Here is a 27,869-nt window from a genome sequence, read left to right on the forward strand (position 1 = left end):
GAGCTGGCATCCTGCGGGAAAAAAAGCACATCCAACAGCTTTACGCTTGCGTCCACACACGCCGCGATCATTTCTTATTTTTACATGAAGGCTTAATGTCCATGTCCAGCAGCATGGTCATAGTTTAATTTCTGTGAGCGCGGAGCAGCTCGCCTGTACGATCTTTTTTTTTTTTTTTTTAAATCATTTATCGAGATGATATGAATGTCAACCGGTCAAGGTCCACTCCCCCAGTGCAACAGCCACGGCTGGATTTTCTAGCTACTGCTGGGGAACATCTGCCGCAAGCATTTGGATGAATTTCTAATAATTTCTAATTCTGAGAGGACGGCGAAGGGATTGAGATTGTTTGCTGGAGCAGCGTGGGAGCCTCTCTGTGGGAATGACATGCTGCAGTAAAGACGGGAAAATGGAAATAAAATGGATTGGAAAACATTGATGATGTGATTGCGACGCCTTTAACGAGAGGAAAATGCTTCACAGTCTTCGCCCTGTGCAGAAATCTGAAATAATATTGAGTAAGTCGTTTGTTTTTCGCCAGTGGACTGTGTGCAACACTGACTGAGCGTATTTACAAGAATATAAGAGGGGAAGATCCTCTTCAGCCCCAGCTGCTCATTGTCTGAATCGTTTTACAGTGTAACACCTGACATCAACCCAAACAAGGACTGAGGACTGATCTGAAAACAGGACACCATGTCGGCGGTGATGATAACACGAAAGGTGCGAAAATGGGAGAAGCTCCCGGGTAAAAACACTTTCTGCTGCGACGGGCGGGTGATGATGGCCCGGCAGAAAGGAGTCTTCTACCTGACCCTGTTCCTCATCGTCGGGACCTGCGCTCTCTTCTTCGCTTTCGAGTAAGTCATTTCCTCTCTCTGACTCCTAATGAGCCGTATGAAACTATATCAAATTATGATTTGCTCCAGAAAGTGTTGATAAGTCACTTCAGGGCGCCTGTGGCTCCTCCCAGTGCCCAAATATTTCTATAGTAGCTGGCGGTAGCTGTAGTGAGGAACCTTATCCTGCAATAACCAACTTTAGAGCTGCAATGATTAGTCGATTAATCAATGAGTTGATCAGCAGAAAATTAATCAGAATAATTTAAGTAAGTTTTGAAGAAAGAATATGAAATTCTCTGGTACCAGCTTCTCAAAAGTGAATGTTTTCTTCCATTATCATAAACAAATATCTTTGGTTTTTGGACATTTAGTTGCGCAGAAGAAAGAAAACGTTTGAAGATTTCACCTGAGGATCTGAGATGTCTTGATGGGCATTTTTCACCATTTTATTGACATTTTATAAGGCAAACAATGACTTGACAAATCGGATTAGACAGTAGTGAAAATAACTGTTGCAGTCCATATGGTTTTTTAAGTGTAGGGCTGCAACTACTGATTATTTTCATTCTTCTGATTATCTTGTCGATTATTCGTCTTGCCAATGAAAGTGGGGAAACACAGATATATTTTATTCCCCAGAATCAAGGCTAATGTATTGAAATAGCTTGTTATCCAACCAACTATCCAAAACTCAAAAATATTCAGGTTACTATTATATGATATAAATTTGTAAAATCCTCACATTTGAGAAGCTTGAACCAGAGAATATTTGTTATTTCTGTACGAAAAATGTCTGAAATGTTTAATCGATCATCAAAATAAATGCTGAGTAATTTTCTGTCAATCCATCATTTATCTTTTATATCTCACCCATTTCTGTTGTGTTATATTTGACCTATTATATTCCTAATATGTATACAATAATGTTAAAGGAGTATTGTGTGTTTGTAAGCTTCTAAAATCTAATTAAGGGTCATATAATTTTTTCGATCAGTGTTTCCTTCTTCTCATCTATACCCTCCTGTATGGCCTTCATTTGTAACAGCCAAGAATTTCTGTTGTGATCATTTCACAAACACACTGTGGTTCCATGTTTTGTTGCTCAAAATCCAGATTGACCTCGTACAGAGACGTTTAATATTTAATCACCCTAGCTGTCCAGCTTTGTTTCTGGTCTAAGAAAGGAAAGCTGCCATTTCTGTCGTCTCAGCAGTTCTGTCTCAGTCCACTACTCGCACAACCCACTGGACTCATTAGCCCCGCAAACACTGCCGGCTGGCTCGGATGCAGCATGTGAACCCAAATCCTGTCAGTGACGGCTGTATAGAGGATTGTTTTTAAAATGAAGAACATGGCTGTGAATAATCATCATAAAGCAGCGCCGTTTCAGATCGCGCCCACCGTCTGTCTATGTCCTGTTTGTCTCCTCTTTTCTCCTTTCATGCCAGTTGTAACTGACAAATCAGGCACGATGATTTAGCACAAATCTTGCACTGTAACACAGTAACCTCTCTTGACTGTGGGCGTGTATGCAGCTATCAGGCCAAATGGATTTGGAGCATAGCAGAAAGGAGAAGTAGCTGCTTTCACTGGTGCCAGGCCCTTCCCATCTCTATCTGCTCTGCACTTTAATGGCCTCCTGCTTTTCTTTGAGCCCGGACAGAAGGAGCTGTTGTCCGGCTGAGAGCTCAGACGATACTGCTCACACTGAACATCCAGAGCCCAGAGGAGGCATTGCGGTGACTAATGGCTGGAGGGTTGTTAGCATGCCATGTTCATATTACAGCGCAACATAATTATCTCTCATGGGGTGATGGATATTAACGTGGAGATTGGGCTCAGACAACACGGGGGTGATTTCAAACTCGCCATTACACAGCATGTTGATACATATCTGATTTAAACCTCTGATGGAGTAATAGCACTTCTGAAAACCGGATCAGAGGTTTAATACATTCACAAATTGCCCATTTGCAACTATATGAGAAGCATTAGAGAAATAAGTCCAGTCTTTCTTGGTATGACAATATCCACAGCCAGCGTCAAGGCTGCAACTCATAATTATTTTCATATTTGAGTCATTCTTTTTTTTTTTAGTATGGAGTATAAAATGTCAGAAAATGGTAAAAAAGAAATCCCATTTTAATTTCCAAAATCCTAAGGTGATCTATTTGAATAGCTTGTTTTTTTTCTGAGAAACAGTCATTAAACCCAAAGATATTCAGTTTACCATGTGTGACAAAGACCTTCTGCAGATCCTCACATTTGAGAAGTAGAAACAGGGAATGTGGCTCTTTGGGCGGCAGGGTCGATCACTCCACCACTTAGATCCAGAAATAAAGATCCTAACAAGTATTTGACGGCTTGCTATGAAATGTAATACAGATATTGTACCTACTGACTTTGGTGATCCCCTGACTTTTCTCTAGTGCCACCAGGAGGTTGGCTTTTTAGTTGAATGTCTCCACAACTGTTGGATGGATTGCTATGAAATTTGGTTTTACAAATTCATGCCCCAGTCAGGATTAATAGATGTCACTTTGACTTGACTTTTCATCATCAGGTCACAAATTATAACTGTCCAATACTTTGGTTTTTACCAAACACCTGTAAAACTAGTCAAATTCAGGCTCAGTTGTACTTTGTATGCTAATTTGCAATTGTTAGCACTTAGCTAAAATGTTGAACATTGTTCCTGTCATCTTGTACTAAAGAAGTGAAACAATCAGTCATCAAAATAGTAGCATATTTATAATGTGTCAATCAGCTAATCAATAAATTAACTAATTGTTGCAGCTGTAGTTAATATGATTTATAATATATATATATATATATATATATATATATAAAGGCCTATATTGATATTGATAAAAACAATACCACAATCTACTGCACTCACAAAAGATGCATGACACTGCATCAGTATAATCTAATTTTAAGCGTAGGCTAATTCTTGTGCGTTAAGCTGTTGTTCATAATTCTGTTATCACAGACATTGTGTTTGTATTGTTTAGTTTCCTTGTTTTATGGAGGATTCATTCCTCACATGTGGGCTCGAGGTTGTGCTATGAGCTGCACTGTGGCGTAGATCAGAGAACAGAGAGGGCTGTGTCCTGGCGTGGGCTGGCTCATATCCAACACCAGCCGAGCAGACATCTCACTTTTATCACCAGCCTTCGGCTCCCTGCGCAGGGAAACCTCTCTTTAATTTGTGCTAAATTGCGGAAACGAGCGACCAAATACACAAATGGAAAGACTCATTAGGAAAAACTAAACAAATTAGTCACTGAAGCGGTAGGCCCAGCCTGTTTTTTCCTTTACAGGAGGAATGAGTGTTAAGACTGTATGTCCTTGCCCTGTTTCTAAATGTGATTTTACACTCGTATTACACTGGATATTATTTGCTGATTTATAGGTGATGTATCAAAGGTTTTAGTAGTCAATTGCCTGACATGTATATATCCACGAGAGGCTTCTTCACAGTTAAATGTTCAGTGGTTTGGTTCCCATTTGTACATTTATGTCAGTGTGTGTGTACATGCATGCATACGTGCGTGTGAATAGCCACCTATAGAGCTTGGATGAAGGAACAAGAAACTGGAACACAAGGACAGTGTGTCATCTGTCTGTCCACCCAGGACGCTGAGCTACGAGGCTGGAGAGGCATATGTGCATGTAATCAGACTGATCCTCTCTGTCTGTGTTCCTGTGCTGTCTCCGTACATACGATGGCGGCCTTCAGTTGGTCTGGAACGGTAGAAATACAGGGCTGAGCCTGCAGACCAGCTGCAGTCAGAGGAGATCTTGTAACCGACCCCTGAGCCTCCCTCAGCATCTCTAACCCCACCCTGTCTCCCTGCGAGCCAATCAGAAAGCGGCACCCGGCCCAGGCTAAATGAGCAATAACATGATTTATGCCCTATTCAGAGTACATGCTCCATTTACAGTAACAGTGATCTACAGGCTTTGTTGTCTGGAAGCTTCCCTGCCAGGTCCACAGTGCTGCTTTTTCTTTGGAGGATGGAGGATGTTTTTTTTTTTCTTTTCTTTTCTGCCCACATCCTGAGCCACACAGGGAGGGAAATTTTATTTGTTTCCTCACTTTGTCGTTTTCTGTTTGGTGTGACATTGATGCTCTCCCAGAAGAAATGTATAGAGATAGACGCCTCTTCAATCATGCTGTTGAATCACCAGTATTGTTTTTCATGTTGGTGAAATTAAATCATACGGTTTACCTTTAGTCCTTATATCACTTAGTGAATATTCTATGATGCAACATCTGTAATCCCAACTTTAATTCTAGGAAAATCTCCATGACCCCGGCTTTAATGTTTCATCTCTCTTATGTGGTATTTAAATGTTGCATAACGAGGAAGACTGATTTAAACCGGACAACAGATTGTGCTCACTGAAGCTTTAGTGTAACCTCTTTTAAACTCAGTCTCACATTTCACAGAGGTTTGAAGGACATGATATCTGTAGTCCAACGAGAGGTCTAAGATAACCTTGCCTCATGTCCTTCATGTATCACCATTACATTCAAGTCATAGAGCTAAGCATTTGATTTTTAGAAAAGGAAAAATGCCTGCTGATCTTAGGTCATTTAACAGAATGTACTGCTGTTGTGAAGGTTTTTCCAGATTCCTCAAAGACTCTATTTTGTTTGTATTTTATAAATAGAGCAACAACATTTGTCAGTTCAGGCTACCTGGATGAAGAAATTCAATCACAGCTCAAGAAACAAGTAAAAAAATCATTTTCATTGCCTCCATATAAGCAGTGAATGTTTGAATGGATTTTTCAACGTTTGCCAGGATTTTATTTTTCTACAAAAAAAAAGGGGACTTGGCTCTGTGACTTGACTGTATTATGATACATAAGAGGCACAAACTGAAGAAGAATGATCCCATCTATGAAAAGGGGCAAAAGTGAAATCCCCCTCTAATCTGAATATTTACCAAGTTCGGTAATGGAGTGACTTTCTGTCTGTGTGTGGAAAAGCAGAGAGGGCAAGCACACTTTGTCAGCTTCTGGGTTTTTTTTTCAGCTGTGCCCTAGAAACAGGCAGAGTCACAGTCTACAGATGTTTGTATGACAGGCGGCTGTTACTGAGGCCCACTGTGGATCTGCCTGCACAGCGAGTACATAATTCATTTTCAGTATGATTCATGCAGGTCTGCAACAGCTTACAAGTGTTAAGTATTAATAAAGGAAGGGCTTGAAATACTAAACAAAGGTAAAATGTCATGAGTCACCAAGGAATGGCATGGTGACGTATTAATCCTGGGTTTAGTGGTTTTATTACTGAGAAGTTGAAGTGGTTTCAACTCGGCTATGTCCCGACTTTAGAGGCTTCTCATCTTTGAGCTTGTGTTGTCCTGAGTTAATAGGGGAGATCCTCTGGATCCGAGTCTGTGGACACACCCTAATGCATCTAATGCCCACCCCACACACACACACACACACACACACACACACACACACACACACACACACACACACACACACACACACAGCAAAGTGAACGTCACACTTTAAATGTAGAGTAAGCAGTCAGTAGATTATCTCTACTGTATCTCATATGTTTATAGTGATTGTTGACCTTTATCAACAGCTGATTGCAGGTTTTTTAAGCTAACAGAGGCCATCTATGAAACAATACACGATCTCCTTTCTGTATTCCAGGAACTCGGGGCCTAACGTCCACTCTTTAATGATTTTATGACAGTTGCGTAAGGGCCCATTAAGTAAACAAGTGTAGCATATGGCAGAAATAATTTCCATACTTAGTCAGAGGTGAATTATAATAAAAATATATTTTTGTGGTGAGCTTTTGTCTACACAAGGTTACAGCAAACATTCGATCCCTCAGATGTGCAATAGAGCCACTCAATGATTTTTTAAAATGCTGAAAGGCTCATGTGAGATATTTCAATTAGCAAAATTCTTGAGTATACAGTATGTGTGTTGATCCAGGTCCAACTTGTCACGATGGAAGAAGTTTTAACATCCTGTGTTTAAGTAAAAGTAGCATTACTTTACTATAATGTAAAACATACTTGCATATCAGCATATTTTCCAACACGTTGAATTATTCCTTTAAGGCTCAAGCAGTATGTTAATGTTGTAACTGGCCAGGGTGGAGCTGTTTCGCCCCATTTAACTGAATATTTGGCAGTTTAATTAAACAGTGCGCCAGATTTTACGATGGGTTTTAAAATCTTGATCTTCAAAATAAAAGAAATAAAAAAACTACAGTTTAGCCGTCAAATGGGACGAATAGACTGAAATGTTGTGTAGTAGAAGTGTGATGTAGTACGAAGTTAAAACACAAGTAAAGCACATGAATCTCACTAATTGAGTAAATGCACTTGTTAATTTCCACCACTGGAACTAGTTTGTTATGAGGCACAAACAGAGAGGCAGAAAGTTGAAGAGGGAAGACAAGGAGTGTGTTAGAGGCGTGTGAGTGTCGTTTGGCGGTCTGATTGATCGCCTCGCTGATGAAAACATTTCCCCCTCATGGACACAGGGCCAGATTAAGTCCCGTTTTTCTGCTGCCTCTGTGGTGACTGATGAACACACGGCGTCACTGTGCCAGCACCACCCTGCTCCTCAACAGCACAGGAAATGGTCACATCCAGGAAGGACGTGTGGGCTTGATGGGAAGTGATGATAGAGTGTGCCTCGAATACCTACCAGTCATCATTACGGGAATTACACCTCATCGACAAACTGCCTTTCCTCAGTCTGAATCCACTGGCTGCCCTCTGCTGTCTCTGCACTAACGACTGGGACAAACATACTTCACAGGCCTGCTCCAGTGGAAGTTTCTATTGATTTGATCTCTGCTCCTTGTTTCCATTAGTGTGAAGAAAGGCACTGCAGGGAAACTGCTCAGACCAGTCCGGCAGGTGTTGTGTGGGTGGGTGGGTGTCAGTGCACAGGTATGCTGACGTACTTGATTCATCTGCATATTGTGGTGCGAGATAACAGGTGGACTTTGTTCTATGACATATTTTGCTGACTGGTAATTGTTTACTCAGCTACATCCCCTTATTTTTAAACTTCCTTTCAGCTGTGTGTGTGGTGAGAATGGAGGAAATGCCATCCAAACGACAAGGCCAAATACATCTACTAGATGACTTTCAGATCACTTGTTTTTGTGCTAAAGACACTCAGTGTAAAATCATGTTAAACAGTTAGCAGTTAAACAATTACTGAAATAGTTTCAGATTTATTTTTTGTTGTTCCACAAGTTGATTAATCTTTGAATCATTTCATCTGTGTTTGTACTGAATCAGTGTAAATCTCTTTGGCAAAAAGAGAATAATGTGTAAATGTGATCGAGCTTGATAATTTTGCCTTTTGATAACTGATTTATGTCTATAGAGTATCAATGGCTCAAATGTCCATCTTCTTCATAATGAAGCAGAGTGTGTGTCGCCTGTGTGGGCGGCTTTATGCATGACATGCAGTATAAAACTTAGTCTTGTACAGGATATGGCACAATACCTTGCTATCCTGTAGCGCAACATTAGTGTTGCATTATGAATATACGATCCTGGCCACATGGGAAAGAGATGGGAGACGCAGTTTAACTATTAATAACTGCACGCCGAAGCCTCTTCTGCTGCTGTGCTCTGTTCTGTCGCAGCACTTTGCTCTGCAGCTCACATCTGTTATCGCATTGAGCAGCAGGCCTTTTTGGAGGAGCCCTGCTGGCTCTAATCTCAGTGGCCTGGCAAACGGAGTTATGCTAATGTTTCTCCACTCTTCCAGAAGGTGAGGGGAGTGTGGCATGGTGTTGTTTATTCATGGCCATGACTTCTGCGTGGTCCAGAGAAAGGGCGGCTCTCGCAGTTCATGACCTTCTACTCACGACACCAGCTCAGAATATGTATAGTGTTGTCGTGTCATGTCCTCACTGCTCTTTTGGAGAGGGCTCTCCCATTTCTGTTACACATGTCACATGTTGTTGCGATGCAAAAATATACAATATTTCAAATCAACGATTATTTTTTTGTATCAATTGGTCTGCCAATTATTAATCGTTTTGTCTATAAAATGTCAGAAAACTTTGACACGTTTCCCCCAGATTCAAGGGGACATCAACCAACAGTCCAAAGTCCAAACATATTCATCTTACAGTGATAAAAAACAAACAGACGACATGGGAGAAGGTGGAACCAGAGACTGTTGGAGTCATTTTTTCTTAGAAATCAACTGAAAAGATTATTAACATTATTAAAGTTTTTAAAGTAATTGCTTGATTTTTTATTTTTTATTTTTTTGTCTAAATTGATTCATCGGCTGTTGCAGCTCCAATGAAATCACAAAGAAAGATACAATCCAAATGATATTAATTTGTAGTTCTGTTGTACACTGATAAAACCAGACAGAGTTACTGCAGTCAAAACTGTGGCTCCACATCTTATCCCTAAATGAAGAAAACCCGGGTTCCTTCTTCACTGTCCTGAGATAAACCTAAACCACTCACCGACTGGACTTTCCACTTTACAAACTTACTTTTACATTACATGCTTTACAAAATCCTTTTTTCTTCTACAGATGTCCATACCTGGCTGTGCATCTGTCTCCCACCATCCCAGTTTTCGCTGCCCTGCTCTTCCTCTTCGTCATGGCCATGTTGCTGAGGACCAGCTTCAGTGACCCAGGGGTGCTGCCACGGGCCCTCCCAGAGGAAGCCACATTCATCGAGATGGAAATCGGTGAGTTCTAGGAGTGGTTCACAGAAACTTTTTTATTTGAATTGATTTATCTTTATTTCCAGTGGACTTTTAAACTCTTGTCTCCACAGTATTCCCCTAAGCACAGAGACAATCTCAAATACAGAAATCTCTCATGTGAAATAACCAAAATTGCACGAATGTAAGATTAAGAAGGTTATTATTCAAGGGGAGAAGTAAATTAATAAAACTGGTTCTGACGGCCTTTAAATATCCCCATAACTAGTTTTCCATTCATTTTTTCACACTGTTTAACAAGGTCGCATACAGTAATCAGTTGTGATAGTTTAAGTCCTTTAGTGACGCCACATCTTAAAGCTGCTATAAGCAGTATTTTAATAATTACACCGTGTCAAATGACAATGTTAAAACATTGACAGTTTCATAGTAGCTCCCCTCGTCTTTACAAAGCTTTAGTGAGTTTCATCTCATTGTTCACCTGCCCAGACCGAAACTTTACTGCTTTAATTGGTAGTCAGCAACTAACTGGTAAACATGTGGAGACCAAAAACAGAGCTGGACTTATATTTGTCAGGTGGTCTGAAACACAATAAACTGAAATGTTGCTCCGTAACTTCTTGCAATATAAATCTGTTTTTGCAGGTTTAAGTAAATTTAGGGAAACGTTCAAATCCACAATGACATCATTTATGGCTATACCATTACATTAAATAGAATATTTTATAAAATGATGAAAATGTATAAACAGATCCAGCAGAAGAATGCTTGTTAGCAACATTTGTAAAAGGTTTGTATAGACGACTCTGCCCACAAGTCAATTTATTGCTGATAAAAGTTGAAAAGAGTAAAGCCGCTCCAAGCACCTCTCAGTGATGATGCTCAGATCCAGTGCAGATTTATGCAGGTTTGAAGTAGCGTGTGGTCTAGTGTGACAGCCTCGCACCAGTCCTTGAAGTGTGTATATCCACTATTCACAGTCAGAGCTGATAATGCCACCAGCCCAGACACAAATCCTTTATCTGCATCCATTCAAATGTTAAGTCAATAACAGAACAAATGGTTATTACGGCTCATTTGCTGTGACATCACCATGTGGGTTGCTGTATACATTTCTTTGTCCGTATGAAATGACATCCACACATGTGTACAGTAGATGAGGTGGAAATAGCTGAAGTGAAAGTATTTTGGAAGCATTAATACTTCAGTGGTTAAACAGTGAGCAGACAGCCTCAGTCCTGTTGGTTTATTCATGTTCGTTAGCTTTATGTTGGGTGTGCTCATGGGTGTGTAGAGCTCAATGTAACACACATTCATTACATGGGCTCTGTGTGTCTCGTTATACAAAACAAACCGTACGCTGTATACTGATGACAGGAAAGCCTCTGCAAACAGAAATAAGAGTGTTGTCGTCCTCATCAGCAGTGCATTTTTGTATTTTTCATGTCCCCTCCCCGGGCTTCCTCTTCATGTGTGGATGATAAGTCATTCTGTGATATTTCTGCACCAGCCCACCCTGTGTCCTCGGCCTCCCCTGTCTTTCTGTCTGTCTGTCTGCCTGTGAGGCTGCTCAGTGTTCACTCTTAGTTTCTGTTAAAGATTCATGGTGTCCTTCAGCCCATCACTCGCGCTCTCCCACCCCACACAAGAGGCATGGGTGGAGACCATGCCTCTGGTCTGAGAATGGGTCAGCTGGCAGCTAGCTCTTCTCTCATCATGACTGTGACTCATTGGTTGCCGCTCGCTGGATGACAACAGCTGGATGGTATAACTAGCTGTAGCTGTGGCTGTTACGACCCTGTGCTGTAGTTTAAATGAGGAAATCTCTTTGAAAATTGATTGATTGAATCATTATTTTTGTTATCGATAAATGTTCAGGCTTTTGATGGGCATGATTCAGAATTTTCTGACAATTAAACATTCCCAGGTAAAAACCCAGAGATGATTTATTTACAATTACAGAAAGTACAGAGGAGAAAGCTGGGTGTGGGGCATCAAAGCAGAAGAGTGAGGGAATTTAACATGCTGAATGTGTGGGCAAATACATGCATTTGATGGCACGAAGAACACAACATTGTATTGGCAGATATTCTGGATTGCAATGTGTCTGAAGCTTGGCAGTCCTCAGGATGCATAAAATCACATGATGCAAAAAAAAAAATCTAGCACATTAAATGTTGCACATTTTATTTGACCTCTCTGGTTGTTTTTGCATCGTATCATCACTCATCTGTTTCCAGGGACTTTTTCTACTGTTTTTCTAAATAAAAAGTAGTGAAATCAAACATTTGAGAAGCAGCAGAGAAGGAGAGGAGTGTTTCCTTGATAAATTACCCCATTAAGTACTTGCTTGTTGATCAATTAATCGATAAACTGTTTCATCATTTTTATTTATTGGATAAAGCAATTTAACCCTCTCCAACAAAATTCAAAATGCAGGATTTTGACTTGCTCTTACAGTTTAACACTAAACAACTAGTAAAACTAATGTATTCATGTTTTTGAATACCTGTTAGCTAATGAGCTCCAGAGACAGACAGATGTGAGAGTGGTATCAGGCATCTTGTCTATTTCTCAGTAAAAAAGCAAATAAGCATATTTTAGAAAATGTTGAGCTATTCCTTTAAACCACCTCACCGTACGTCCTCTCCAAGTCTCTTCACCGCAGGAGTTTTTAGGTCCTGTTTACACATGCAAACACAAAACAACAACAGGTATTGACATTGGTTCTATGTTTGCCTTCACCTTGTTCAGCATGTTGCTTCCCAAAACCCTTCACTGACCTGTTTTCAGTCTCATACCTTCAGTTTTCAGTTTCATTTTTTTACATTCGACCTAACACATCTCCCAAAATAGCAACATATCCATCATTTAAATGCTAAATCGTGTCATGTGAAATATGAGGAATACGCACTGCAACAGATTGAATGAAGCACTTAGTTTAACAACTTCCATCCCACATTTATCGCTGTTATACAGTATATTTTTTAATGTGTGTGTGGTTTAATGCTGTTTCCTGTCGTGAGCATGGGCGTACTAGACAGAGGAAGCAGGTATGGGTGTTTGATCTCATCCTGAAGCTGAGGCAGATATGTTGATGAAGCCACTGCGGCCTCGGTGCTCTGTCCCTCAGCCTGTTAGCGACTATTCCCGAGGGGGAATGCAAATACACGGAGAAGCATCCTCTTGGAATATGTAATGCCACTGGCAGAGCGAGCTCTGCTACCTGAGGGAGTGGCATCATTCCCCGTGAGTGATGACTCATTAATTTATTTTCCACTGGTTTATCCTGAAAGCCGCTAATCCTATGTTCTTTAGATTCATAATGCAAAGTGTTTTGTGCTGTCGGATTAAATAACTGTCACAATCTTTATGTCTGTAGATGTATTTTAGATTATTTTGGAAGCTTGTGTTCTTCTCGTTTCATTAATTTATTTACGTTGAGTTTTACATCACAAAGAATGGCCATTTACAGCTCTGTACAAATAAGAATGCAATTTAGTTAATGCTAAATTTTTCCTTTACTCATCTCTAAACATTGAGTTTAATTTCCACAAGTACCATTTTCTTTCTTTTTTAATCAGAATGTATTCTCAGAAAGTGAAATGTGCACGCTCGCTCCTTTCCCTCGACTCCACATTCACATCTGCCCAGTGCAGCATGTTAATGGTAGATTTCTCCCCAACAGTTATTCTCCTGACAGATTCCAGCCAGCACCCCTCTGGCCATTAGCCAGCCTCACTAACCTCTCAGCTCCTGCAGTGCAACATAATCAGAAAAATCTGAATTGCCAAGAGCAGAGAATGTGTGAGAATCTCCTTTGGCTGGTGACTGCTGTGCAGGAGTAAGACTGTCTCACAGCAAAGATATGACTGTGACATACAGTCATTCCAGTGGTTGCAAGGTTAGCTGATGCACAAATAGAGCAGGACACAGAGCACTATAGTCCTGCTGATATATATTATTAACAGCTCAGCAGTGATTACACATAAATCCACCATCCATCAATACTGTATCGAGCCAGTGTTGTCATCCGCTGACGTTCTCAAGGTTTAGCTGTCAAGATTTATGTCTCATTTTTTTTCTTCTCCTTGCAACTGAATCTCACATTCCTCACTGCCTGTTTAGGAGATATACAGCAGGTGAACATAATACTGTGAGCTGCTGTGCAGTCTAATACAATCCAGTGCAATGGCGCTGCAAGAAACTGAAGCTTTTGTGAAGCTTATTATGCATATTTTTTGACAGTGTTAGAGGTGTGTTGAATTGTGTTTTCTGAGGATGTAGCTTGTGGTGTTGTTGTATTAGATTGTGATTTGATAACATATATTTAGAATTATTTGACCAAGCCGACACCTGTTTACGAATGTTGTGCTTTTTGTTTCCACAGAGGCTGCAAATGGCAACGTCCCAGCGGGGCAGCGGCCGCCACCTCGAATCCGCAACGTTCAGATCAATAACCAGATCGTCAAGCTCAAGTACTGTTACACATGCAAGATCTTCCGACCACCTCGAGCATCTCACTGCAGCATCTGTGACAACTGTGTCGGTGAGAAATCTCTTCTTATCTTCCGTCAGTTCTATATCGGTGATGCAAAGGCTTTTTTCATTGAAACTGGTTTCTCAGAAATAGAAAGGTGACTTATGTTTTTGTGTGTGAGAAAAATAGCATGCAGATGTGACGATTATTACTGAAGCCTTGACCTTAATTTTCTTCTTGCATTCATTTGTCACAGTGATGAAATTATTATTAAAAAATCAAAGCTTTATAAATAAATGTTGGACTAAGCAGACAGGCTGCAAAAGTTTTAAAGAACCGAAACAAATGGACCAAAAACTTCCCAGGGAATATTTTAAGCGCTTTGAATTTTGAAGGCGGTTTGAACTGAGTGTGTTGCTGTGATGTGATGTGTGCGTGTGTAGCTGTTTTATCTCTCAGCCCTGCAGAATAACAAGTCATTTGCCTGCTGATGATTGAGGAAATGCATTTGAAAGACGTGTAAACTCATATGTGATATGAGAGACAGTGGAGGCTAAGAGAGGGAATAAATGCTCAGTCATTGTGAACACTAGTTCATCTGTTTCCACCTGCTGTAGGAACACACACACACACACACACACACACACACACACACACACACACACACACACACACACACACACACACAGTCCAAGCAGCATGCCTCAGTCCCACGTTTACTGCAGTCATATCTTTTCCTTCTCAACTTTACATTGTTTATTGCAGTGAATAATGATAGTCCAACAGTAACTATGGGTGTTACTGAAAAAAACAAAAAAGTATTCAGGTAATCCAAGTTCCAGGCCTTTGAATCACTGCACACATCTCAGATTTTTCTTCAGGGATTGAAATAGAGAAAATGGCAAATACCCATGAAATATCAGGCAAGTAAAGTGCTGACTTTCAGCTGTAATTTGAATTTGTTGACATCACTGTTAAGCGCACAGTGTTGCAACAGTGTGCAGGACTATTTCCTATTTGTTAAAGCATCACCAAAGTTAATACAAATCATCCTGAGGAAAATCAGGGGCTCACCAGTCATATAGCCTTAATCCTCTGGGGATCATGAATGTCTTTTTTTAGCAATTTTGTGGCAATCTATCCAATAGAACCACAGTGGTGGACCAGAAACGGCATCCTTAGCTGAGCCGTGCCGCTAACATGGTTACGAGAAGGCTATAATTACCATACAGTTAACTCAAAATGGGTTCAAACACTTTCAAACATATTTACAGCTGAAACCTTGGTTGTTATTTCATTCCTTTTCATTTTGACCTTATATCTACAAGCCGCTCTTCGTCCTACGTTTGTGCCTCTATTTGCTGTATATTGTTGTGAAACTCCATCCAGGACGTGCAGCTGTGTCTCTGCTGCAGAGAAAAGTGTAAAGCAAGATGTTTACCTCTGTCGTTCCTTTGACCCTGCCCCGCTGTCACGTGGCTCTTCTCCAAATGATAGAAGAAGAGAGGCTAAGAGGAAGTGATCATTATATTTAGACTGCAGGTTTACAGAAGCTGATGCACAAAAGCTGTTTTTGACTGCAGCTGATATCGGTGTATTTTTAACTCTCGTTTGATTTCCAGAAATGTCTGTGTTCTAATAAAGTTGCAGGAACATTTCACATATTTATACAGAGACTTTTTTATTTTTCTTTCTTCCCACAGACCGTTTTGATCACCACTGTCCATGGGTGGGAAACTGTGTGGGCAAGAGGAACTACAGATACTTCTACCTGTTCACCCTGTCCCTCTCCCTGCTCACCATTTATATCTTCACCTTTGACATCGTCCATGTGGTCATGCGTAAGTATCAGTTATCCAATCAGAGGGAACAGACAGGTGCATCACGTAGGAAAATGGTTCATGCTGCAAAAAATGTGGCGAAACAGGAAGAATGACCTGTGACACAAGCTCACCAGCAGCTTCCAGTGTTTATGTAAATGCATGCACATGCTCTGAAACTATGACCTAGTTCAGGCTTTTCCTGAAGCGTGACGTGACACGCAACAGCAACTGACAGCTTGACATGATTCCTGTTTCATTCTCGTCCTCCTGTTTCCTTGTTCTACCAAACGCAGACGGCAACAAGACAGAGACATGTGGAAACAGGAGTTTTTCTAGTCAGGATGATTAACTCTGGGCTTGTTATCTCAACACTGTGTAAATGTGTAAGAACTGTTCCTTTGTGGAAGAATAAAGTGAAGACAGAAGCTGTATATCTATATTTTTCTTTCTAACTTCTGTCTTTCTGTTCACAGGTTCAGTGGATAATGGCTTTTTGAGCACTTTGAAAGAAACACCTGGAACATATCCTTTTAAACTCTGACCGCAAAACCAGGTGCTGTGTGTGCTACATCTGCCAGATTTCCTAGAATAGAAAGTTAAAAACATTAATGTTTCTAAACCAACTGATCTCTTACTAAACCCCTACCTGAACACTGACATCCAATTATAGCACTGAGCTTGGTTTTTAACATGATGAAGTTTTTTTTTTTTTTCAGTATTTAACCGCTGTGTGGAAGCCAGTCCTGAATGCTTTTAGACTTTATGCTAACATTAGCAGCTCTGCAATTCTTTTTATTGAATTTGTGGCAGTTCAGTTACCCCCAACTAATGGTTCTAAAGATGGCATTTCATACGCCTTAAACATTGGTTAGTCTTCATCCTAAAACCTTTATTTCTTGAAACACTGGAAGTTATAAACACCCTGTCTGAAAATGTGAACAATTGCTAATGCTAAACAGCCAAACAGTTGTTTTACAAGATACTTGATTTTTAGAAAAATCAACTTGAAACATTAAAAAGCTGGAGGCTCCATTATTGATTGACTTACGAAGCGAATGTTAGCTTAAATAGCAAAAACAGAAAGTACGACAGATGTAGTAGCAGTAACTGACCAACTGTTTATCAAACAATTTAAAGTATTTATAGATTAAATAGATGTGTTTAAGTAAATTCCAGCTCATCTTTTCTTTGTACCACAGTTCAAAGGATTGGCACACACTGCACTTGACCCTGTACTCTTCATTATAGGCTGTGGTTGTCGCACTGACCGTCACTGGCCTTAATCATGTTGCATAACTGTCTTCCCTTTTGCCATCACCTGCTGTCCGCTGTTTAATCAGTGACCATGTGTCAGGCAGAAAACATCTGTTGTTGTTCTCTTAACTTGAGTTCACTGTGCTGGAGGTGTTGGTGTGTTTCTTCACCCTGTGGTCAGTGGTGGGACTGACCGGCTTCCACACCTACCTGATCTCTCTCAACCAGACCACCAACGAGGATGTAAGTGCATCTTCCTGCATGTTCATTTAAACATAACTACAGATTAATGGAGCTGTCCCTTCTGCAGGTTGCTGTCCTGGGTCTGAATCATCCTGTGAGGCGCAGTGCTGCACTTGACAGCTAGTTTGTTTAGGTTTCATACTGTCTTAATGCAAGTGAATCATGACTTGTGAACAGGATTAACTCACTCTTTGTTTAGTTTTCTGTGACACTTTATTCCTGTGGTGGAAATTTCAAAAATGATGCTCTGTTAAACTGCACTTGTGCATTTGTCTTGGTTTGGGTTAGGGAGGAGTCTTAGTTAAGAAAACTACAAGTGGACTTTAAACTGTATGTTGAGGTTGGTCGATGTTGAGTTGAGTGTACCTCAGCCATATTTACACTTCTCATTTTAAATGTCTCATTTCTGGATAAAATCCAGAAAGAGATATAACCCACGTTTTTATCTAATTTTGAGATGAAAAGAGTGGGTGCTAGTAAGAGAAAGAATGATTCTGCACTTCATCAGTTTATTTAGGGCACTAATAGAGTTGCTAGGTAGCTAACAGCTGTCTATAAAGAGACACACTTTCATCTGATTAGAAGCACTGAAACACTTCTTGGTTGCATTTGGACTTAGCTTTTTTGATATCTGATAGCTCTGCTATTTGCACACACGCAGTGCAGAGTGTAAATAAGGGAGAACTCAGACCCAAATATTCAGCCACTTTTGGTAATACTAGTGTTTTCAGCATAACTTTTACCTACACAATCAATCTGAACTCAAGAGGGAAATGTTTCAGTCTTAATTGCACTTAAAAAAAAAAAAACAGATATACTTCGAGCCCAGCGATCATCCACAGAGATATAAAAATGAAGGAAATCCTCTTAAGTGCAGATATTTTTCTAGTCTTCACATATTGAAGAATTCAGGTAAAGGCTTAAAAGTTGCATTACATAATTACATTGATCTAAATCCAATTTTAAGAGTTCAGCACATAACGAGGAGAAGGTATAGTTTTAAGAACGTGTCTATAAATCTTCAGGCAGCCTGAGTTCATGAGGCTGGAAAGATAAACATACATCGCTGTGGTGTAAACACTACAATTTCTAAGACCACAGAGCTGTTTCCTTGACAACAGAACCACCTCGTTCAGCACTGAAGGACAGAGGGTTGGTAAACTGTAGCTTGTTAAACAAGGCTATTATATTGTAACTTAAGAAAGGCAAATACAGGAAGTGTTGTAAACTCAAATAGATGGAAATGGAGTCTGTGAAAGTTTGAAAGTCTATTTATAACAGCTAAAACAAAGACAGGGCAGCATTTCACATTTGTTTACACTTCTCTTTTAAATCACACTTCACATGAAGCAGAATGAACCATAATATTTCCCCCTTTATTTGAAAAATTAATTCACCCTATTTTTATCCAGTTCAGCTAAAAAAAATCTCACAACATTTCTTTACAAGGGAAATGTGGCCAATTACACCAGAGCAGAGCCATATGACAAACTGGCTGGTAAACGCTTTGAATGCTAAAAGCAGCAGTTGGACTCCTCTCTGCTCACCAGCTGGCCAACACAGTCCACTCATCTAAAAATATGCACCAATAGCTGCTATTCTTAATAAAACCAATGATAGAATTGAGCTGAAATAAGAACAAAACAGACCAGCTGGTTTGTGAAGCACTTGTCGGCCACATTTACAAGAAGCTTCTGAAGCTAAATGAGGGGGAAAAAAAGTATTGATTGCTTAAGCGCATAACCGTTGAGTCATTATTTAGTCACCATACACGGACACACGCATCAGGCTGATGTAAAGCAGACGATGAGTGGCGGTGATGCAGGTGGATGAATCCACAGAGGGGAACCATTTCTGTTGTGTATACTAGCATTTTCAGTGTATATACTTTATTGCAGGCTTTGTTAGCCCAGATCTGACTGCAGAGGCTGTGACGAGAAGCAGAGTGCAGCAGCAGCAGTGTTGAAGATGGTGGGAGATTCTAGATGGCTGAAAGCAAGAGAGTGCACTCATACTTTGTTGTAATGATTTATTTATAATTCTGCTTCTTCTTTCCTGTGGGATGGCTGGCCTCATTTTTTTTTTTTCTTTTACATGCAATCAGTAATGAAGCTCTGCAATGTGCACCTACGGTATAATGTTGCTCCAGGAGTTGAAACAATGGCTGTCAGCCCGGTCATTTCAATATCTGTGATTGGCCTAATAATAGATGCATCGATACCTGCAGGGGCTGGGCACGCAGCCAGAAACACTGCTGAGAGAGAGAGAGAGAGAGAGGGAGAGAGGGAGAGAGAGAAAAGAGGAGGAGAGAAATGGTGGAATAAGGGCGAACAAGAGAAGGCACCTTGAGTGTTGTAGCTGCTCTGGTCTCCCATAGGATGACACATGGTCTGTCAGCTGTGTCTCCGCCCCACACACACACACACACACACACACACACACACACACGTAGGCATGCAGCACTGACCTACATCTTGCACCGAAATCAATCACGCACTTAAGAAATGATGATGAAATAATTGGTAGTTAAAAATGAACATTAAATAAACCATCAAGAATATTTCCATCTGATGTAATTGTGCAGCCACAGTCTTGGGGTCTTGGGTTTGAATATATGAACATATTAATATGAAACATGCCGATACAGTCAGTGTGGAAAACCTAATGTTTAGGGGTTAAAATCTTTCCTGTTAGCTGCCAAACGTGGAATATGACCGAGAGTATACAAACAGCACTTTATTTGTTGTATGAATTTGAAAGATTTTTTTTCAATGAGTGGTTTTAATTTGTAGTTGCTGCGATTGCACAAACCCGTCGGCACATAGAGTTCCCATTAAACCAGGAATCATTAAATCCCTGACAAGATCCTTTTAGTAGGTCAAAGCCAAGCCTGTGGGAATAACATCTAAAAATGGAGCTATGCTTTTGAATAAGGTATAAGCACAGGGAAAATCTTTCTGACAGAGAACGAAGCGAGGTTGTAAGGTAGTCAGGATGTGTTTGGGATGCTGGCTGACTGTTTGAGAAGGTTTGGTGCTCCAGTGATGGATGTTGTCCACATTTTGTTTTGCCCAGATTAAAGGATCCTGGTCTGGAAAGAACAGAGTCCAGAACCCTTACAGCCACAAGAACATCTTAAAAAACTGCTGTGAGGTGCTGTGTGGGCCGACGTACCCGAGGTAATGTCAGAAATCTTTACCTAAACAGCTCTGTTCATAGCAGAGAGAGAAACATGCTGCATAGTCTCACACGGGGCCGGTTAATTGATTTAGTGTTAAACACCTGTTCTGAATCAGAATCTTCTTCTGTTTTATTTATCGTCATGTTATCTAAAGGAAGTTTTATGTCTATGGCTTTCTTCCTACTGTTATCAATGAGTTCTGTATCGGTCCCTGTGATAGATTAGACTTTCTCTCCTACACCTCGTTCTGGTGAATGACGAGCAGGATGCAGTTAGTGACTGATTGCCTTGTCTCGTTTTCAGCGTCTTGGACAGAAGAGGAGTGATGCAGGAGGACTCGCCTGTTTCTGCAGCGTCTGCTGCGCCCTCTTCCTCCTCCAGCACCAACCCAGTGCCACAAACCACGGTGAGAACACACACACACATAAACCTTAACATAAAGTCTAGAGCAATTACAGAGGGCGTTGGAGAGAAGTAAGGAGGTGTGGAAAACACCTTTCTTATCAGAGTGACACTGATAATCCATCTTGTGACACGTGGGTTCGGAGCTGCTCTGTGCCTCTCTCTGTTCAGTGGTTGGTATTGTGTAACTATTTATAATTGTTCAACTAACTGAAATTGTTTTATTCTGAATCATTAAGAGCAACATCCTTATTTAATGTGTCGAAGCCAAAGAACATGTTCCACATTTTGGACAATGAAGATCCTGATTGAGTCTCACTCCCTGGTGCTGCCAGCAAAACATACTGATATTAAAATGGCACTGCAGCAATCATATGTATTTTAGTATATTTCAATTACCTGGCTGCCTGGTTGCACAATGGCAGCTCAAAGTTTTAAGCTTTCTATTAAATGTGGAAACAGCAGTGACTGATCGCAGGTCCCTTGATAGTTTGTTCCAGAGAACAAAAAGCTCCCTCTGAAGACCTGGATCTGATTCTGAGTACTGTTAAAATATGACTCCACATGACCTGAGGGCTCCAGTTGCACTACAGTCAGTGAGCAGCTCAGTGACATACTGGGGAGCCGAAACATTAATAAACCAGCCGCAGAATTTTGAAATGAATTCTGTGTCATACTGAGAGTCAATAAAGAGATCACAGCTTCTCATGAGTGATGGAGGAAGTAGAAGTACCACAGTGGAGAAACACTGTTACAAGTAAAAGTCCTGCATTGAAAATTTACTATAATTTTAGCTTCAAAATGGACTTAAAATGTTATTAGATTGTCCATGTGTACATTACTTTAACGTTGCAGCTGGTCAAGATGGGGCTAATTTTAACCACTTTATTTGCTGCTGTGTAGCCAGTGAATTTCACCACAGGGATCAATAAGGTCTTATCTTCACCTATAATAATGTATATGTAAATATGTATATCATGTATCTGCATCTTTTCAGCATGCTGTCCTCTGCCTGCAGAAAACCACAGCTCCACTCATCCCCAATGAGCACACACCTGACGAGGCCAAGCCGAGCATCGCCGCCTCCCCTAAAGAGGAGCACTCCTCTGATTCCAAGGGCCCGCCCCTGGCTTCACCCGAGACTGATGTGGAGACATCCATCGCCAAGGACAAGACCCATTAGCTGTATGAGGGGACGGCTCTAGTCGTAGCCACTCCCCTCTTTCCCCCCAGCATCCTGCCTGGTCAGGAACTGGAACATTAATAATCAATGTCTGATTACTGTGTGGGTGACTCAGTTACTCTCCAACTCCTGCCCGACATTCAACCAAGAAGAGCAGAGTCTCTGCTGCAGCTCCTCCTCTTCCCTCCTCCTCACCAGTAGCTGCAGAGATGTTTGATTGACACTTACTTCTACAGGAGGGGGAGCGATTTAATGGAAAGTCAGCAGCTTCCTCTTGACTCCTTAACACTGCATGGAAAAGACACGCAGGGGGAGAAGCTGCTGGGAAAACAGCAGAAAAAAAAAAAACACTCTTCAATCGTTTGACTTCCCCCACAGTTCACCTGTGGGTTGCTCTGATTGTCAGTACTACTTCTTTTCTTTATTTAAAGTTGCATAATGACATTTATTGTGAGATGCCAGTTCAAATATACTCCTTGAAAGTGTCTGGCAAAGACAATATTACTTCTGGACATGTATAAAATGTCATACATACAGTCAGTTTTTGTTGTGTATGCCCTATGCAAATCATGAGAAGGCTGGACAAGCTTCTTTTTTTCTTTTTTTTTGCTGTTTGGATAAAAGCATTTCACCTGTAAGTCTGTGAGTACACATGATGTCCAGGCAGGGGGAGGACATGCAAATCCTTAGCTGAGATATTCTTACAGGCTCCTTCCAGGCAAGTCAAACTCTACCTTTTATTCTGATATTGCTGCATTCAGTACTGTTGTTACTTATAAGCATCTTTTTAATTTTTAAAGTGATCTGATCCAGACCAACGCCTGTCCCATCCATTTTTATATAATCAAGGATGTTTTGTGACATTGGCGCTCTGAAATAGATGAAACTACTTTACGCACAGTTAGTCTTGCATCCGGGAGACGCTCAGTCTCAGTGTGAGTGAGAAAAGGCCTGACTTCTGATGATCCTAGACACTCGTAGTAACAGTGCCTTATCACAACAGTTGTAATATGAAATGCAACTGAGGTCAACCAACAGAGAAGCCCTTCAATTTCATCCTGATACAGTGTTTAATGAGAAATGCCAATGTTTAATACACAAATCAGTCCAGTGGTTCCCAACCAGAGGGTCGTGAGATAAAATCTGAGAGGTCCCGAAATGAAGAAATAGTTTGACATTTAAGCGATACTCTATATGAAGTCACAGGTGGGAGATGGTTAGCTTAGCTTAGCATTAAGACTGAAAACACTGGTGAAACATTAGCCTGCCAGCAACTTTAAAGCTTATTGAATAACACATTATATTTAGTTTGTTTATGCTGACATAAAACGACAATTTGTGGTTTTTGCAACTGGAACTATTTCCTTGAATTCTTGTTATTTTTACATTTCAGTATTTGCACAGATTTTAGGGCTCACAGATCTTAAAGGTTTGGAACCACTGATTTAGACTTTGTGGAAAAGAAAAGAAGCAAAGCCATGGTTGAACTGTACATAGTTTTCACAGGTATAGATGTCGTGAAAACCTCTCAGCTGATGAGTGACATCAGCAAGGTTTTGTTTATGAAGTTTTTTTTTTTTTTTTAAGTGTAAGTGCGGCCAGTGTTAATGAATTATTCTGCCTGTGAGCTTGAGCACCTCCTCCTGCAAATCACATCAGAGCTGATCTTCCTCAGAGTCCTCTCTCTTCCTGCCGTCTTCTGCCTTCTCATATTTAACTCATCGTATTTAACTCAAGGCTGGGGCCGTTTCCACTGAGGCCGTCCTCGGCAGGAACATTAAGGCAGAGAGAAAACAGAGACACGCTCAGTCCTTTCGTTTCACACATCTGTGTATTTCAGACGGAGCATAGCCTTTAATGAGGCTTGAGAATTTATTTGGTTTTTGGTCACAGAGATCGCTCGAGGGGGACGGCATCCACTCAAAAGAAAAATGAGAGAAACTGAAGCAAATTTTTAGTATTTAAATGATTTTAGCAGATAGCGAGAGTTTGTCATCGTGATTGTGTTATATGCAAGACAGAGTTAGTGTTTGTGAAATATACTTGTGTAGAAATTCTAGTGTGTCAACAGCATCGTGTCATACTCTGAAATCTGCCTGAGATGATTTATTCTAAGACTAAAAATGGTCACAATTCCCTCTTAATCTCCTAAAAACATCAGCTCCTAAAAAGAAGTGTAGTAGAAGCTGGGAGATAAATTCTAGGATGCTGGGATTGTTGGCATCTGTATGATCATTTTTGTAGAGCAGTTTAAAGCTCAATACTGATATTAGACACTTTTAAACATTCAAAGACGAATCTATGCCTTCAAGTTACAGTTTGTTTCATGATTGATTCATGTGAGGATTGTTTCCTTGATTATATGATTAATTGTTTGCTCTATATAATGTCAGAAAATAGTGAAAACAAAAAGTTCAAAGCCCCCTGAATTATTTGCTTGATCATGAGAACATCAGCAAATGCTCATATTTAAAAAGCTGAAACCTTCAGATGAATCCTTTTATCCTTGTTTACTTCCTCTTTACTCAGATGAGAAAAGGAAACATAACTGACACATGTCTAGTGGAAGATGCTGTAAGGTCTTTCCATGAAGTAAACAAGTGTAACTACTGAATGTTTGTTGGAAAGAATCTCCAAAAAATGTTCAATTTTCAATGAGAAGTACTAAACCAGGACCAGTTTCAGTGGATTTTCTCCGTGGAAGGTATTTGAGGACGGTTTCTATCTGATCGATTTGCGTCGCTGTCACCGAGAAGCAAGAATGTATGTGACTGATATTCGATAAAAGAAGGGACGTTTGTGATGAATTCCTGTTTCAACAGTTTCAAAGCAGATTTAAAAGGGACAGTTGAACTTTGATTTTTTGATTCTAAGGGTTTTGCAGACTGTCGAGCGACCGAGCTGAGCTGTTGTATGTGTGTTATATCCTGTGTTTAAATGCCATGACAGGATCAGATCTGAATGCTCTGATCAATCTATTACATTGCATTATGTATACAGATACAGTACTATACCATTGATGGAGCTCTAATTTATGTTCACTTTGTTTAGTATCAACACTGTGATTATATGTATTTCATTCAATTTACTTCACTTCTTTTTACATGATCAGTGTGTCTGGTAAATAAACAATATTGTCTTATTATTATTTGTCTTCGTCTTTTTCCAAAAGAGTTGGTTGTAGAAGATGTCCTGAGGAGACAGTTCGTCTGTCAGCTCATCCGCTATTAATAAATATTCAACAGAGGACCTGTTTGTATACAGGTAGATTTGTGCCCCCGGATAACTACAAACAGGAGTGTGAATTCAATTTCCTCTGGAGGTCATCTTTCAAAGCAGTGGCATTATACATGGGGAGAAGGGTTTTTGCAGACTGAAATAGGAGACATGGTCTTATAAAGGCGGAATAAACAGCTAGAAGAAACGATGTTCCTGACCCAACAGTGATCCACTTCTACAACTGATTATGTGGTGGATCACTGCTTTTCATGCATGGTGGCTTTTACTCAAACATTTTGTAGCTTTTTAGCCATGCTAGCAGTGTTGCAGCTGGCCACCTCTTCATGAATATTTTGTTAGATTACTGTGCCACTTTTGCCTTTTGCTCTTATTGGATCTGTTTTACATCTCGCAGGCATATTTAGTGCTGCTTACTTAACCACAGTTTCTTGATGTGATTTACTTCTGTCCCATAGAAAATACAAAGGGTTCTGCTATTGAACTACTGATGGCACAGGCCCAGTAGTACTCAGATTGGTCAGTCAAAAGTCCATCTGAAATGTGTGGCTGCAGGGTCCATGAGACCGACTGTGTAATTCTATCATTGCCACAAATGTAAAGCAACAATGTGACAGGAAAACCGATTGAAGAAAAGGATTTGACCTGATGATCCTGCACCAAACATACTATGAAATATGAAACATTATTCTTAACCTTGAGAAACACTAGTTTGAAAAAAATAAGCTTAACTCAAATTACGCTTACTAACTTTTTCCAGAGCTTTCAACCACATATTAAAGTTCATAAGGCAGGTGACAACAACTGTGCAAAAATGTGCTGAAGAAGACTGTGAGATTTAGTTGATAAGCATAAGATGTCATGCTATAGAAAGACATAAAAATGTCAAAAATACAACATAGTATATTAAGGCATAAAAGGTCATAAAAACGTCAAAGTATGGCAAGGCATGAGATGAATTAATATAATTATGCATAAAAATGCCAAAAAACATCATAGTATAGTATGGCAAAAAATGTTAAAAATACAACATAGTATATTAAATTATAAAAGGTTATAAAAACATCATAGTATGGTCAGGCATCAAACGTGAAAGTATATTAAGGCATAAAATGCCAAGAAACGGAAAAAAGTTTTATGGAAGAAAAATGCCAAAAAACGACATAGTATAGTATGGCAAAAAATGTTAAAAATACAACATCGTATATTAAGGCATAAAATGTCATAATAACCTCATAGTATGGCAAGGCATGAGATGAAATAATATAATTATGCATAAAAATGCCAAAAAACGTCATAGTATAGTATGGCATGAAATGTCAAAAATACAACATGGTATATTAAATTATAAAAGGTTATAAAAACGTCATAGTATGGTCAGGCATCAAACGTGAAAGTGTATTAAGGCATAAAAGGCCAAGAAACGGAAAAACATTTTATGGAAGGAAAATACCAAAAAACGACATAGTATAGTATGGGATAAAATGTCAAAAATAAAACATAGTATATTAAGGCATAAAATGTCATAAAAACTTCATAGTATGGCAAGGCATGAGATGAAATAATATAATTAAGCATAAAAATGCCAAAAAAACGTCATAGTATAGTATGGAAAAAAAGGTCAAAAATACATCATAGTATATTAAGGCATAAAAGGTCATAAAAACGTCATAGTATGGTCAGGCATCAAAGGAGATAGTATAGTAAGGCATAAAATACAAAGAAATGGCAAAAAATAGTTTGGCAGAAAAATGCCAAAAAAAGGCATAGTATATGAAGGCATAAAATGTCAAAAATACAACATAGTATATCAAGGCATAAAAGGTCATAAAAACATCAAAGTATGGCAAGGCATGAGATGAAATAATATGATCAAGCATAAAAATGCCAAAAAACGTCATAGTATAGTATGGCATGAAATGTCAAAAATACAACATGGTATATTAAATCATGAAAGGTTATAAAAACATCATAGTATGGTCAGGCATCAAACGTGAAAGTGTATTAAGGCATAAAAGGCCAAGAAACGGAAAAACATTTTATGGAAGGAAAATACCAAAAAACGACATAGTATAGTATGGGATAAAATGTCATAAAAACTTCATAGTATGGCAAGGCATGAGATGAAATAATATAATTAAGCATAAAAATGCCAAAAAAACGTCATAGTATAGTATGGAAAAAAAGGTCAAAAATACATCATAGTATATTAAGGCATAAAAGGTCATAAAAACGTCATAGTATGGTCAGGCATCCAAGGAGATAGTATAGTAAGGCATAAAATACAAAGAAATGGCAAAAAATAGTATGGCAGAAAAATGCCAAAAAAAGGCATAGTATATGAAGGCATAAAATGTCAAAAATACAACATAGTATATCAAGGCATAAAAGGTCATAAAAACATCAAAGTATGGCAAGGCATGAGATGAAATAATATGATCAAGCATAAAAATGCCAAAAAACGTCATAGTATAGTATGGCATGAAATGTCAAAAATACAACATGGTATATTAAAT

The 27,869-nt window shown here is 39.6% G+C and overlaps 1 protein-coding gene across 3 annotated transcripts; it reads left to right on the forward strand.

The window, feature by feature from the left end:
* On the forward strand, positions 1–25,261 carry zdhhc9 (zDHHC palmitoyltransferase 9). 3 transcript variants are annotated; one of them, XM_087171726.1, is made up of 10 exons: positions 1–518; positions 639–860; positions 9,414–9,574; positions 13,941–14,099; positions 15,734–15,871; positions 16,327–16,373; positions 17,246–17,350; positions 20,426–20,529; positions 20,835–20,937; positions 21,931–25,261. In XM_087171726.1, exons 2-10 carry the CDS (start codon positions 697–699, stop codon positions 22,114–22,116), a joined length of 1,167 nt encoding a protein of 388 aa, XP_087027852.1. In that variant the 5' UTR covers positions 1–518; positions 639–696; the 3' UTR covers positions 22,117–25,261. The 3 variants fall into 3 exon arrangements, with proteins under 3 accessions (XP_087027852.1, XP_087027851.1, XP_087027853.1); XM_087171725.1 differs by having other exon boundaries at positions 1–860; XM_087171727.1 differs by having other exon boundaries at positions 3–860; positions 21,952–25,261.
* The last annotated feature ends 2,608 nt before the right edge of the window (positions 25,262–27,869 follow it).

This window comes from Seriola lalandi, unplaced genomic scaffold, assembly GCF_002814215.2.
Source record: "Seriola lalandi dorsalis isolate HSWRI2012SDOR001 ecotype SW California unplaced genomic scaffold, Sedor1 jcf7180002054972, whole genome shotgun sequence".
NCBI classification, from domain to species: Eukaryota; Metazoa; Chordata; class Actinopteri; order Carangiformes; family Carangidae; genus Seriola; species Seriola lalandi.

What these genes read in the sequence shown, in the direction of transcription:
- zdhhc9 (XM_087171725.1), top strand. Translation starts at nt 697, where the DNA reads ATGTCGGCGGTGATGATAACACGAAAGGTGCGAAAATGGGAGAAGCTC. An exon ending in ACCAGACCACCAACGAGGAT is followed by an intron (nt 17,351 to 20,425) that starts GTAAGTGCATCT and finishes TGTTTTGCCCAG; the next exon opens with ATTAAAGGATCCTGGTCTGG. An exon ending in TGTGGGCCGACGTACCCGAG is followed by an intron (nt 20,530 to 20,834) that starts GTAATGTCAGAA and finishes TCTCGTTTTCAG; the next exon opens with CGTCTTGGACAGAAGAGGAG.